The 15,458-nt window shown below is 36.0% G+C and overlaps 1 protein-coding gene across 1 annotated transcript in view; it reads right to left on the reverse strand.

The window, feature by feature from the left end:
• Positions 1-15,458, reverse strand: part of LOC134571235 (dynein axonemal heavy chain 11-like) — a 260,314-nt gene that overhangs the window by 96,278 nt on the left and 148,578 nt on the right. The window contains exons 52-54 of the mRNA XM_063429407.1: positions 14,706-14,829; positions 11,364-11,506; positions 7,251-7,412 (exon numbers count right to left, since the gene is read on the reverse strand). Of these exons, the coding sequence (XP_063285477.1) occupies positions 7,251-7,412; positions 11,364-11,506; positions 14,706-14,829 (429 nt within the window). The remainder of the gene's footprint in view (positions 1-7,250; positions 7,413-11,363; positions 11,507-14,705; positions 14,830-15,458) is intronic.

The following is a 15,458-nucleotide window of genomic DNA, read 5'->3' on the forward strand; positions in this document are numbered from 1 at the left end:
TTATCTTTAAAGACTAAAACAGATTTATATTGCTTAAAAACATTTTGGAAAATGTGCACACGTTCCTTGCATCATACATTTCCACAGCACTTTGTAGTGGGTGCTATAGAAAGTGGATTGACATCTACAGGAAGGGTCTTCTATTCCTCTTGGTACCCATGTGTCTAGGTATATACCCCCCTGTCTGTAAACCCACCTACATTCTTTTTGCCAAATTTGTAAAAGGATCCGGCTAAGAGTGCAACATAAGAACAGTGAAATATATATTAAAACGGCTCTGTCACCTTCAAGGGTTTTTCATATATTTAGCAAAAATCACGCATGGTGATATCACCATTTGGGGTGGAGATATGGCGATTTATTACAGTCATCTGCTGGCTTTGCCATCTTCTTTCTTTAGCTACTAAAAATGTTATCCACTGGGAGGCAATATGAATGCTATACACTCGTGCATGCGCAAGGGTGCAACACCGATGTCTATGGGATTCCCACAAGACTGCCGAAGCCTCTACAGATATTATCTCACGATGAGCGAGATCATATCTTATTCCGACAGTCATTACTAGTGACAGCTGTGATAACTTAATGGCAGGAGCGCTGCCTTTTCTCAAGTTTTATCAAGGTATGAATTTACCATAAGACAAAGTACTCCCTACTGTGTCTTATGATAATTTTAGACTGAATTACAATTTCAATAAAATTCCAATGCCGTGTTTATGAGCCTTTCATAAAAACATCATATTTACCAAATGCCCCCAATTTTTTTTTTTTTGCGACAGCCATTTTAATATAACAGCAGGTTCAGTTAAATATAAATTGACATGTGTTATTACCAGCCAGTTTTAGCAAAACAAGCATTGCTAAAACTACTTGGGTGAACTTGGAACTTCCATACTTATGCAAACAAATACATAAAATTCATAGAACGTGGGGTTTATCAGCTTCCACGACATTGCAAAACATAATAGGCCAGTTTTGTGGGTTGAGAGACATGGATGAAGGATGGACCTTTTCAGAAGTCTCAAACAACAAGAATGCATCATGGTTTTTTTCTTGCTTTTAATTCTATGCTTAGTCTCAACAAGTGTCTCGTGGAACCAGCCATTATATAATGGATTAAGACCTACCTAAATAAATATACATATAATAGATAAACAAGAAACAAAAATACTTTTTCTCCCCCCGCTCTAAACTTGGGCTCTAACACTTTTACTCTTTAATAGCCCGAAAACAAACAAAAAAAAGTTTTAACAGAAACATTTCTAGAAGATACCGCAACTCATCTGACGGTTTTATCAAACAGTTTACTCTACTTGTGTTTTCTGTAGCTTTCTAACTACCGTAAAAAATTACAATTACTTCTTGTCCGTTTATTGTGTTTTCCTATAGCTATTCAAGGCCGATACCCTGCTTTGCATGGCAAATGAATTTGCACAGTTGTCAAGATGATAGACAGGGCAAGAATGATCGGAGTGGTGATCTCTGCTTGTTAGTACATACAATGGCCCAGTAGGAACCGTGATCTGTTGGAGAGACAAACGCTGTCCTATTCTAGAACATATTAAGTTTGTCTCCAGGACACACATGACTTCACTAGGGTGTCTAACCTCATTCATAATAGATGCTAATCTTTTCAGGGCTGACTGATGACAGGACTTTCTGCCCTTCACGGAATTAGAGCCGAGTTTCATCAAAGGACTCAAACAGCCTGCTAATTAGACTTAATTCACTTTGCCATGAATTATTTATTTCCATTGGTAACTGATCACTGTGACATTAATGGAATCTGCTCAACCTGGTCCAACACAAGTACGAAAGGTATGTATGTATAAAGTTAAAATATATATAAAGATATTGTTTAGATTTGCTACAAGCTTTTTCTGTCTAGGCGATAAATCTTAGATTCCGTTTCTCGTCAAGATCATGCCTTTTTTATTTTCCTGACAATATGAATATAATATTGGTATCATTTAAGCAGATCATACGGTGTGTATAAAATACTTAATATTATTATGATGTTTTATTTGAAAATCCCCAGCAGAGTCTGTAATTCTGAACAATGGGGTATAAAATTAAAAATGTAACACAGAAGAAAATATGCTTGTACAAAAAGAATATTAGGATCATGTTAGCCAAAGGACATTTTAATCTAAAATTCTCTTTTAGAAGTTGGCCAAACTTTTTCTGCATTTATTGACAGGTTTAAATGCTACAGAAATATTGAACATTTTGTTATGAATCATCAAAACCAATCAGCCAAACAGTCCACACTCATAAGGATGTCAGGATAATCCACCAGGTATATCATGGAAATTGTACACATGGCTTAAAAATATGTGCAGACCTCATAAGTGACAGGCAATCCAAAATCTTCGAGCACGTGTGAATTAATGCAGACTCTTTCTCCCTCTAGGGAGTCCAAGGTTTGAAAAATATAAAAAAAATACAATAATACAATAAAGGAAATACCCGAACCTGCCAGAAGAGGGGAGAAGGACGACGACAAAAATATGAAAAATCTTAAAGTAACTCTGGACGCATTTCGAGCCTGTCCTGATGCTTTACCATCATCAACAACATAGAAAACAGAAAAAAAGGGGAGAAGAAAAAATTGAAAAGAAATGCTCAAAATCACCAAGTGTGTGTCACTCCAAATCACACTGATAAAATCAACAAAATATAATAAACAATATAGTGAGAGCAAAAATGTGGTACATAAACCAAATGAGAATAATAAAACATGCAATATTACCATGTATCTGTATGTGTCCTAAAAATATAAAACACAAGACATAGTATAGCCTGTATATAAAGATAAAACAAATGGAGAAGAAAATATCTCACTCACATATTTCTGAGCCTATGAAAGTGGCTCAGACTATAGGCGCCTTGGTAAGTAAAAAGGAGACCAAAAAGCTGGAATTGTGGCATAAGTAGTTCACTGCAAATCCTCGTCTTTCCTCCTGGATGTTTTTTTCATAAATGGCAAACAAGGATGTAGATGCAGGAACAAAATCTTTATTTTCATAAATGCCAAACAAGAATGTAGATGCAGGAACAAAATCTTTATTACGCCCTTCACGAAACAGGAAGTTCGTCATCCGAATGAGACAGAAAAATGACCGCTGACCCGGAAGTACTCTGAGGGGAAATGACGCAACCGGAAACGGTAAAACAAAGACAGAAAACGCACCCTTTTTTTTTAGATATTTAAACTTTACAAGTTGTTATGTAATTCAGCACTTTGAAAAAGACCATCGGTCTAAACGCGTTGTGCAATACATTCTTTACTGGAGATCCAGATTTTATGCTGTGTTGTATTAATAAAGATTTTGTTCCTGCATCTACATCCTTGTTTGGCATTTATGAAAAAAACGTCCAGGAGGAAAGTGGAGGATTTGCAGTGAACTTCTTATACCACAATTCCAGCTTTTTGGTCTCCGTTTTACTTACCAAGGCGCCTATAGTCTGAGCCACTTTCATAGGCTCAGAAATATGTGAGTGAGATATTTTCTTCTCCATTTGTTTTAGCATCAACAACATGTTCATCAACATGTTGATAAAGCGTCAGGACAGAGTTAAAAAAAAAAAAGTACAAAAACTTGTTAGTTACTTCCTGAGTAACTAACAAGTTTTTGTACTTTTTTTTTTCCACCCCTTCCGGCAGGTGTAGGTATTTCCTTTTTTTGTATTTTTTCATATTTCTTAAACCTGAGATCCTTATGAGTGAGGACTGTTTGTCTGGTTTTGGTGATTGCCTGTCACTTATTAAACAACGGTTTAAAACGGTTTAAAAATAATATCAGAAAGTATTACTTTACTGAGAGGGTAGTGGATGCATGGAAAAGCCTTCCAGCTGAAGTGGAGTTTAAGCATGCGTGGGATAGGCATACGGCTAGGGACTAATTCAAGTATTTTGAAAATATGTTTCTATGTTTTTATGTTATTTCTACACATGGGATTAATCCAGCACTGGAGTTGCGGAAAAAATAAACTTTTTCCTGTAAATCAGCTGGTTTGATAACATTTCACTATGCAGATCATTTCCTTTGCGCATGCACACACGCATACACACACAAAACAAAGAGTTTAAGACATTTATTGCGTTGATCTATTTGCTCAACATTAGGTTGAGGTAAAGCAACAATTTACTTGCATAATTCACACAAAAGTAGTGGAGATAAGTGTCTGGCTGCCAGTGTGTGTGTCTGGCTGTCAGCGAGTCTGTGTGTGCCTGTCAGTGAATGTGTGTATGTCTGTCAGTGCGTGTCTGTGACTGAGTGAGTGAGTGTGCATCTGAGTGAGTGTGTGTCTGTGAGCGAGAGTGTATTTCTGTCAGTGTGTTTGTGTGTGTCTGATTGATTATGTGTGTCTGTCAGTGTGTGTTAGTGAGTGTGTATGTATGCCAGTGTGTGTCTGTGAGGGAGCCTGTGTGTCTGATTGATTATGTGTGTCTGTCAGATTGTGTCAAATCAGCGAGTGTGTGTGTATCTCAGTGTATCTGAGAGTAAGTGTCTGTCAGTCAAAGTGTCTGTTTTTAACAGGTAGAGGTGTGGCCTTGAGAGGAAGGGGTGGGGAAAATTTAAATTAGGAGGTGCCCGAGTTCTGTCATGCCTAGGGCAGCACAGATCCAAAATGGAACTATGATTATAAGCTTACTATTTAATGAACAGACCTAAAATCCTGCACTTAGTTTATATCTGACGTAATTTCCTTTTTTATTGATATATTCAGTTCATATTCTATGATGAGTGGTGAGAAGTGAATCAATGGAAATGTATATTTATCTCTTTGTAGTTAATTTAGAAAATGTCAACTTGAACTTAATCTTCTCTAAAATATTCAGAAGTCATTTCTGTTCGCTGAACTAATTCATGCATGTTTTCGTTAGGGGAATATCTACAAAACAGCGATATAAAAAAAATGTTTTTATATTTCGGCAGTGGGGTGTCCCTTCAAAAACCTCACGTTTCCTGCCTTATATTTGTTGCTGCCCAACACACCTGCAATTTTACAAACTTGCAAGCAGGTCCATAATGCTATCACAACTGTTAGCCGGCCTGTAATTAGAAATGACAGACATCACGTCCTCATGTGATGTGATCCAGAAAATAATGATTTGTATCTTCAGCAACAACAGCTGTATTTTTTAAGCAAAATTAGATGGTGTCTGTCTCTCGTGATTTTAGCTTTAGATCATGGTAGCTTAATTCACTACAACTGCTACTTAATTTATGCAGAACTCAAAAGAGAAAAGAGAGCACCTACAGCATTATTGGGTAAAAAAAAACACAGGGAATGGATCAGGACAATTTAAATGTTAGTACAAAACAGAAATAAAAAGATGCTAAAATAGCCCCACTACAGGGTTTTTTTTTTGTTTTGTTTTTTACCAGTTTGACCATTTTGTCCAAAATTCAGCAATTCCAAAATGCAATACTATTGTTTAGTAAATAACCCCACATTACAGTCACACAAGTCTACGATGATGATAGATTGTGTGGGGATGAAAATATTGCTCAAGCCATGGAAAATTAGTCCATAAACTGTAGTAAGTCCAAATTAGTCCATCATGTAGTAAGAAAACAGGAGACATTAATAGGAAATATATTTTTTGCAATAATCCCAAATATATGTTCCAGGAAGGTGGATGAGAAATAACAGCAATGTGTGTATAGTGCCAACATCATACACAATTCTAGTACACTTAGACTAATACATACAAAATAAATATATATATATACATAGACTTGGCACACCTCAATCCTATAAAAAAAATGTATATCTTGCCTTGGTGTAGAACTGTGTTTAAAATATGCAGTAAACATAAAGGAGGGTGCACTCAAAAGCTGGTGTTTAATATGTAAATCAAAAAATATGTTAATCAAAAAATAACATCTGTACAAAATGAATCGACGTTTCGACCCGTTTGGATCTTGATAAAGACCCGAATAGTTCGAAACGTTGATTAGTTTTGCACAGATGTTATTTCTTTGATTATCATATTAAACACTGGCTGAATGACTTTGAAGACTTTCTGAGTGCACCCACCTATTTGTATATATAAAATTAGAAATAAAAAAAATAAAAGAGAATAAAAATGTAACAAACTGAATACAGATAACAATACAACATTCACAAAGGGTTATACTGTTGCTTAGACATAATTCTGTTCTTCAAAATGCTGGTAAAACAATGCAATTTTAAAATGTTTTAGGAGAAAACCATAGAGAAATATTAATGTAATGGTTATAATGTTTCTCGTCAAACATATTTCTGCCCTAATTTTAACAAATATTGCTTAGTAGGAAAAATTGCACTGGAGAGACTAGACTTACAAAAATGCACCTATTTAATTCTTGTTTGTTTGGACAGTGTGAGTTGTGAGGATCTGAAATTACACTGGAAGCCAAATACTTTAACAGGGTTAGGCAATTAGCTGGGGGGGCCTTTCCAAATGAATTCATCCTGATTATATCACGGGTAAAATGCTGAAAGATGCAGCCTCTCTCATAAACTGCTTTGTTTAATAAATGCCATAGACAATAGTCTGTATGCAGCTCTACTATGTGGACATAAATCAACCAGAATTTAGTGGAGGCATTTTGTGCATAAATGCAACACCAACTTTCCTATGCGTTATTTTTTTGCATGGATATATCCTAAAGCTGTATAAGTGTTTTGTCCAGGCATAATTGTTGTGAAAAAATCTCATTAATAAGTAGACTTGAAAAGTTTAGACATGACGAAGTGTTTCTTGACTTTACTCATAGATGTATTTAAAGATAAGCATATACATTTTATTTTTGGCTAGGAACAAGAGATGGGAAGGACGCTAATATTACTGCTCATGGCCTGACTGTGGTGAGGAGAGAGCATGTAGGATTGAACACCAGGCATCTATTCTTATCTGCTTAGCGTTATAGTAAATGAGCCATGGGACGTTTTGAGATTTCGCCCACACTTATGTTTATTATTAACCGATGCGAGAGGAAGAGGAATGAGCAGAGGTATCCCTAGACAATTTTCAACCTATCTTAACAGACCTTACCCCACTTGAGCATAGGCTAACGTTAAAGGCAGCTATTTACCAGCTCCGCACAGTAAGATATGATTATTAAAAGGTCATGGGGATGCTCAACATGCCTGTGTTTTCTTTCCTTAAAAAAACAAGAGCAGTGTAATGCACATTCTTCACTGTGGCATTAAAAATGACAAGTGCATGTGAGTTACCAGAAAGGCAAACTTACGTCAAGTCCATCGAGCTTCTGAATAAAGCTACCGCTAACAGAATGAAGGGCAGCTTGAGGCCATGGGTGGAACCAATCGATTGCTGTGCAGTTCACAAGCGCTGGGAACTTCCTTGCTCTGGCTCGTAATGTGAAACCCACGGGTGAAAAGCACAACACAACCTGTTAAACATAAACACAACAAACAAAAGCAAGTTTTATGTTTCTGAGTATTTAAAAATTCTAGATTAAAATGGGAGGGGGGGAGGAGGATATAATGTAAGTATATAGGTATCGCTTATCTTCTAGAATAAATAAAACATAACTTTTATTAAATACGGTTAGAAAATAAGGTGTTAATCAGTGAAAGAGAGAGTGATGAAAACAATATATGATTACAAGTAGAGGCAAACTGAACAAAAAGAGACATTTTGTGTCTTTACTTTACTTTATTTGAAAGAAGGGCAAGTTGCTGGGAGGACCTGTAGTTGAATAAGGAACAAACAGTACTGATTGTAACGTAGCTAGTGGTAATTGATCATAATGAACCTTTATTCTTATGATGGACAAAACTAGTTTGGATGTAGTTTTTTCTGTCTTCAGTTTTAAACCCAGCAATTACAGAGAGCTACCTAATAAACTCACCTATCTGTCACTGTAAGTGCTCATGGTAATATAAGGTGCAGAACAGAAACTGTACTATTATTATAACCAGATCTAACCAAAGAGTCAGAGATTGTCCTTGCAGAAATTCTGCGTGGCCCAAAGAGGTATTGGCAAGAATACTTTACACATTACAATTACGGTAATAACATGGAATTCTTGTTCTTGAATTAAGTTCCTGCAACAACCTAACTTCTCTATCTACATTATAGGAATATAACCATCTGTCAGGGTTATTAACGAGATTAAATATTCAAGATAAATTTCAAATTAAAGTGCAAAATAACCAAACCAAGTCCGCAACGGTTTCAGTTTGACTATTCCTCTAATTCTCCTTTTAGTAAATAGTGTGTGTGTGTGTAAACATATACATTGATCAGTAGTTGTTCAGCAAAGTAGATGAAGGGAAGAAAGTGTTGAGAAAAAATAAACAATGCGACAAGTAAATATTTAATCTAACATCTGTGAACATAAAGCACAATAACATTCTAATTTATGAAACAACAACCACATAAACCTATTCCACAATGGTGTTTATAAAACAAACAACAACAAATTAGAAATCATAAATAAAATCATAAAACGTTGTATAGATCAGTAAAACAGGGGGGGGGGGATGATTTTGGAGGGTGGTGGTGGGTTCCACGTTATTTTGCAAAATAAATATTCTAGTCTGGGTATATTGATGGGTTTCAGCAAACTTAAATATCAAAAATAATTACGATTTATATTATAATATATTAGAGATTCATGAGCACAATAACCTAATACAGAAGCGCAGTAGAGGACTACTTTGGAATTCAATGCGAGACCTCAATCCTAATTTCTCAATATTCGATCATCGGACTCGGCCAGCTACACTTAAAAGCGGCAACAAGATAAAAAGCAGGAGCCAAGACTTTGGGAGGCTATTAGGCTTCCATCCCCTCCCCCAGATTTCTCACACTTTCATGCTATCCTGTGAACTCTACACAGTGGGCATGGTTTAAAACTTCAAACCACAACCTGATCAAGGCAAGTATAAAGCAGTGCTAATAGGTGCCAGAAACAGGAAAAAATAGGGTACCTCAAAACTTGAATTCTATTTTCCAGCTCTTTCGCTAAGCAAGAGAATGTAAAGGAACCAAACGGGCACCATACATAGAGTAATGGCCAGAGAACATAAAAGACAAGTGCTCAAAATGGGTTACGATAAATAGTAGCAAAATATAAATCAGGAGAACAAGTTTAATATTTAATGCACAATGATCTCACACAACGACGCAGCTCCAGAAATACTATTTGTTTGAGTATATGGTATCTTGCTGGCACTAATTTTTGTTCATAATTAGAATCGTTCAGATCATCTGTTTTATTAAAATATGAATTGTTTTTTTTAGAGCAGAGCAAAAACATTAAAAAAATTAATAATTTTAAAACACAAAAAAAATAAATCGATAAACCACACAAAACTTCCAGCAATTTCCATCTGTTTGAGAGATCGAGTTAAATCCAAAGATAATTTGTGGGACTTGTCAGAGAGGTGTGACTGATAGTGGATTATTGGCTGAACGCTAAGTTTAAAGGGTAACGCAGACGTGGACCCCGTGCTCACGGTGCCTTGAGGGATATCAGCTATACCTCACTGATGATGCCTAACAAGGTTGAAATGATCGTTTGGGGTTGCTGTATATCTCGTGCAGAGAGCCGGCCTGCATTTCAGATCTGGACCACCCTTTTGGGTGGAATCAGTCTAAAATGCATATGGCCTGGTTCTTTTTTGTAATGGCACAAAAGGAGCTAAAACCAGCTTGAGATCTGAACGGGGACCCACCGAAAGGCAGGCTATTTGAGCTGTTGTCCGTTTTTTGCCAATGATCCACTCTGTCAACCCAAAACGTGATCTCGGCAGCATCCTATTTTCGTATAGTATAAAATCTTCACATCTATACAAGGCAGACATTGCAGTAGTGGCAGTAGTGGCACTGTCCTTTAAACAAATCAATTAATGTGACAATTTGTTTTTTTAAACCGATCGATCAGTTTAAAAACTAATCGAAAGTGGTTCTCTGCTGGACCAATTGGTTCATCGTCAAACTAATTGAGTACTTTAAAGACAGGTGCAAAAAATGCATACTTCTATTGCAAAACATTTGTATAAAAAGCAATCTTCGATCACAAAAACAGACAAATATACAAGATAGTGAGCAGAAGAAAGGAACATAGACTGAATGAAATTTAGCTATAACGTTATGTTTTCCTTATATTTACGTTTGATATTTCTTAGTATAATATTATATTATCACCCAGAGGTTTTTTTTATTTCATTAAAGAAATGTACTAATTATCAATAAACATAGAATTCCATTTTTAACTGGAACAGAATATACTAGGAGAAATATATGGATTACAGAAATTTTAGTGGAATTTTAAAAGATATAAGGAAAACATCTCATTGCATAGGGCAACAGTATTCAAGACATGTACAGTACTTCATATCTCTAATCATAGATAACTGTGGGTTATCCCCCTCTTTCTGTTTAAGGCTTGAATTAACCTTGTACTACACATTTAGTTCTTTATTGTACTTGTACTAACTGTGGGTTATCCCACTCTTTCTGTTTAAGGCTTGAATTAACCTTGCACTACACATTTTAGTTCTTTCTTGTTTTCTACCATGTTTAAAAATCAGTCTGTATAAATGAGACACAATGTTCTTGTTCTAAATTACATCTTAGCTGCATAAATTGTTTTTCGTAAGATCGCTACAATTACTTAGAAGAACAGCCCTGCCTCTGGCCACACCCCCAATCGCATATTTAAAATTACAGTATCCTGTCGGTCTTTTTTAAATGTTGGCTGGCATGATATTGAAAATATAATAATATCATGCACTATATTGAGAAGAAAATATCTAAATAACAAATGGCCAAAAATGAATTTATTCCCTACGTAGTATTATTTCTCCTGTCAGTGTCTTAAAATCAGCAATTTTATTACATCACCTGTACTTATATTGTCAGCAAACGTGCGGGGAACATTCATGCCCAGAGGACAAACATGAATAAATGATTGGTTTTCACATTTTATAGTTTAGGTGTATGTAGCTGAACAGATGGATGCATTGATATTTACCGTAACGCTGCAACTTTCAAATCCACAAAAACCCCTGTGTTATCATTCAATAACAGAACACAAAGTAAAAGAGCATCAATGATTTCACAAGAACCCAGTGTCGTATTTAATGGAAACTCGCTTACGAAATCTAACAAAATATAACTAATGTGTACAATTTATTTTTTTTCTATTTTTTTTTTTTTAACCTGTGGAAAAAATGAGATAATGTTTAAGGGATTGTAAAAGTAACAATGAATCATCAGGGTATCAGAGACAAATGGCGGCATGCCAATAAAACGCTGTGTTTTTGCGCGTCTTCTGAATGATAGAGACTTTCCATATTGTTTGATTCTCTTTTCATTCTTTTATTCTTACCTTCAGCTGTCGCCGGATTCTGTCGATGAAAAATTGCCAGCAATTCTCTCTAGAGTCAGGAAGGCAGAGAGCTCGCAATTCCATTCTTGTGGAAGAAATAATGGTATCTATCTCCTCTTCACTAAAGAGATCAGGAATATCACCTGTATGATACAAACAAAAAGAGCATGTATGGCAAATTTTATTGCTATACCAATGTGCTGTGGGTTACGGAAGAGGGGAGATCTGAAACGGTTCCAGGTAGGAAATGGGGATATATTTCTGGATTTGGGGAATAAAAAAGAATAGAACAAATACCATCAACCTAATAAAATCCAAAGCAGGCATAAACTAAAGATATTTAAACTATGGTAGGTATAGTTGTTCCTCCTCATTAAAGGAACACTCCAAGTACCGTAATCACTACGTATGTAGTGGTTATGGTGCCAGAAGTGCTCTGAAGCCGCCCCAGGATAATTAGTCGAACTGCATGCCATAGTGCTTATGGTACTTGGAGGGACCCTTTTGGAAAAGGTATGAATATACATGCATCAGGACTGTAAGGTTAGAAAAGAACCTTGAATATTGTTCTTTTAATATGTGTCCGATTAAAATTATGGTGTGGCAGCCCTTTGACTATTGAGACAAGTAGGAAATTTGGGAATGATCCATCGGTGTACATAATTATTCACATTTAAATGTCGAGGTTGATCATTTGCCTTCGAAGGCTACAGGAACTTGCAATTCACGAAGAAAGCAACTTTAGTTACAAAATGTACAGAAAAGCCCTAAGCTTTACCCAGTTATTAATGACAACTCATTTTGTCTAGGACTGCAGCTTTAATTGTGTATATTTTTATACATGAAATGCTAACTAATCACAGATTTTCTCTCCGTAACAAGAGGAGATAAAGATATATTTAAGAAAGAAAAAAAATTCATAATAAACCGAATTATTGCTGATTGCGACTCATTATATTAAGCAACTTGTTTCTCTTGTGTCACAGAGGTGAGCTGACAGCTCCTATTGCAAATCTGCAGTGATGACCTTTCACACATGCTGATGAAGCCTATTCAAAACCCCATGCCCTGCGTTCATTTAAAATGTTCTATTTCTGAACTGTTTTGATCATGAACGTATTTGGCAAGATTTATTTTTTTGTGCTATTTCGCTTATCTCATTTAAAGTAGCAAACCCCAAAACAGAGTAGGTTAGAATAATGTAATTAGCGGCTATTATATATAAATCATAATTAAAATGCATTTAATAAACTAAAGTACATTAACCAGGCATATTAAACACAATTTTTTAAAAAGGTTTTCAAAAAATAGTTTTTAATGGAACAAATAGATCATATATGAATCCAACACCCTCTTTGCATATTTAAAATTATGTTCGAATTTTTATTACCATTGAGATCCTCATGTTTTGTTGGGGTTTTTTTCTTGACAATCTTTATTTTCAATTTTGGCAAAATGTAATGAGATCACATTAGACAAAAGACATGAATCCTTACCTTTAGTTTATTAAATATATTTATTTTAGATATTTTTTTGTTTTGCTATCAATGTTCTAGCTGGAAAGATATTCAGATGTCATGTAGCTTTGGGGATAACTTGGCTATTTGAGCTGCAGTTTTGCCCTTCACATTTTAATTCTCTAGAATTCAGAGGTTAGTGAATAACTTTGTATATATGGTTTATTTTTTTCATATGTCGAAACTTATTTCTACATTAATCAAATTCACAAATCATGTTTCAAAATATTTATTTATAGGCCATAAATAATCGTCTGATAGAATATAAATATATTCTCAGTTGCATTGTTTCAAAAATTTCTCCCAGAATGCCAATCAATGAATGTAGCATTTACATATTTTGTAGGCCAAGCATTATCTTGCAAAGCAGCTGTCTGGGGCATTATTGTAATGTCTTATGTATAGAGGTTGTTTAGTTGTTGTTTTGTTTTTGTTCATTTACAACACACCAGAACACACCAGTCCATCCATATTTCACTACTTTATGGGCCTTCTGGCCTGTGATGCCTATTATTGAATTATTAAATACTACCGCTGCATGTATGAAATTGTTTTTGTCATGAAAAAAAATCACATTTTGTATTTGCACTTTTTTTCTCACTGTTTTTCTATACATTACAATGGCTGCAGTGGTTTTCTGCCTGAAATCCTTTTAGCACCCTTCCCTCCCCAGATGATGCAACATGTACAGCTCTAATGCAGTGCCAAAAGCACCAGTTGTGAAGGCCAAACCTCTTCTTGGTCTTGGCTAGTTACAGAAGGGAAGAACAGCATTATCCTTAAACTTTCAAGGCACAGGGCCTATGAAGACTAAACTTGCCTGGCCTTAAATAGACACTAGAGTCTATTTAAGGCCATACAGTTGTTCTGATGAGTATAGTGTGTCCCTGCAGGCTTTTTAATGTAAACACGGTCTTTTCAGAGAAAAGACAGTATTGACATTACAGCCTAGGAACACCTCTAGTGGCTACTCCTCAGACGGCCACTGGAGGTGCTTCCTGGGCCAGTGCTGCGCAGTGTGCATCATTGACGTTCAGCGTCCCCGCGCTCTGCATGAAGACGCTGAATTTTCCCCATAGAGATGCATTGATTCAATGCATCTCTATGAGGAGTTGCTGATTGGCCAGCGCAGCGTTTGGCTTGGGGCAGGGGCAGATGCGAGGAGCCCTGCGCTTCGCTGGGAAAAGGTGAGTAAAAAACAGTTCTCACAAAAGGTACCTAAACAATGGTTTTGGAACTATAGTATCAGGAATACATGTTTGTGCTCCTTTAATGGCTCATTTTGTTATTTTTTTCTGGGTGCTGAAGATATGACACTATTGATCTTCAGTAAAATTTAAAAAATAAAAAAACATGCAGGAACTCTTACAAGCGTGGTAAATCTTTGCAGCCTGAGCAATGGCCATGATTTACCACTGGCTCTCACAAAATTGGGTAAAATGGTTGACTGGAGGAAAATGCTTAACACTCTAATTCACTATTCACTAAAGGCAAGATGACTGCAAAGCACTTATTACAATTAACTTACATTGCTTGACCATAGGTAAATCATACATTTGTAAATAATCCAAATTACAATGACACCCATCAGGCATCCACAAATTCCAGAGTTAGTGCCACATTACTCACCTGAAAACCATGTGATATAAAAGCCCACTGGCTTTTTGTTGCTTTCTGTCAAACAAAATCTCATAATATTCTTTAATTATTGTATCTATCCAGCAATGTATATTATATCGGTACAATATAAACAAGACATAATAATTAAATACAATCCTACAATTTCACGGTTTGCATGCAGCATACAAAAATCTTTATATCATACCGGATGACAACATGTCATTTATCAGGACGAGAAATCTTTCATCGGGGATCTGGGCATCTGTGTGTAGAAATACCGTCCCGATGTTCTTCACTCCCACTTTCAAATACAGTGTAGCTATATCGCTCTTTAATGATATCAAGCGAAAAAAGAAAATGGGTTCAATTTATATATTTTATATATTGTGTAAGAAAATATGTTCACGTACATTTATACATACAGGTGGAATATATGGCAATTAATCTACTTCCTTCTTAGAACACTTTCTAGAGCAGGTTATTGGAATACATAACTCCAATACCATGACAGCAGGTGTTTCAGTCTACTCACAAGATTTTAGGTAAACCTGTATTTAGGACATTCTTACCTGATAATATGATCTTGTTTTTCTGTTTGTTTTAAATATCCAGATTCTTTTAAAGGACCACCTCACACATGCTAACTGAAGTGCTTTATGTCTACTGTATAGAGTATCTGATTTTAATGGCAGGTTATAAAAGTAAGAAACTGGCACTTTTATAAATAAAGCGCTTTGCTAGAATGAGCCTGCCTTCTCTTAAAGGTGCCAGTGAGCCTGTGAGCTTGCTCTCATATGGCTCCATCTTACCTGTCCTCCATGGCTCCTTATTCCTCAAGCCCGGCTGCGACTTCCTCCGTATACCCCCCACCCCTCTGCAACCCTTTGCAAGGCTGGGAAGGCTTGCAAAGGGTTGCAGAGAACTAGGGTCCCTGGCCTCCAATGGAGGTATAGGAAGT

The sequence above is a fragment of the Pelobates fuscus genome, chromosome 8, assembly GCF_036172605.1.
Source record: "Pelobates fuscus isolate aPelFus1 chromosome 8, aPelFus1.pri, whole genome shotgun sequence".
In the NCBI taxonomy this organism is placed as follows: domain Eukaryota; kingdom Metazoa; phylum Chordata; class Amphibia; order Anura; family Pelobatidae; genus Pelobates; species Pelobates fuscus.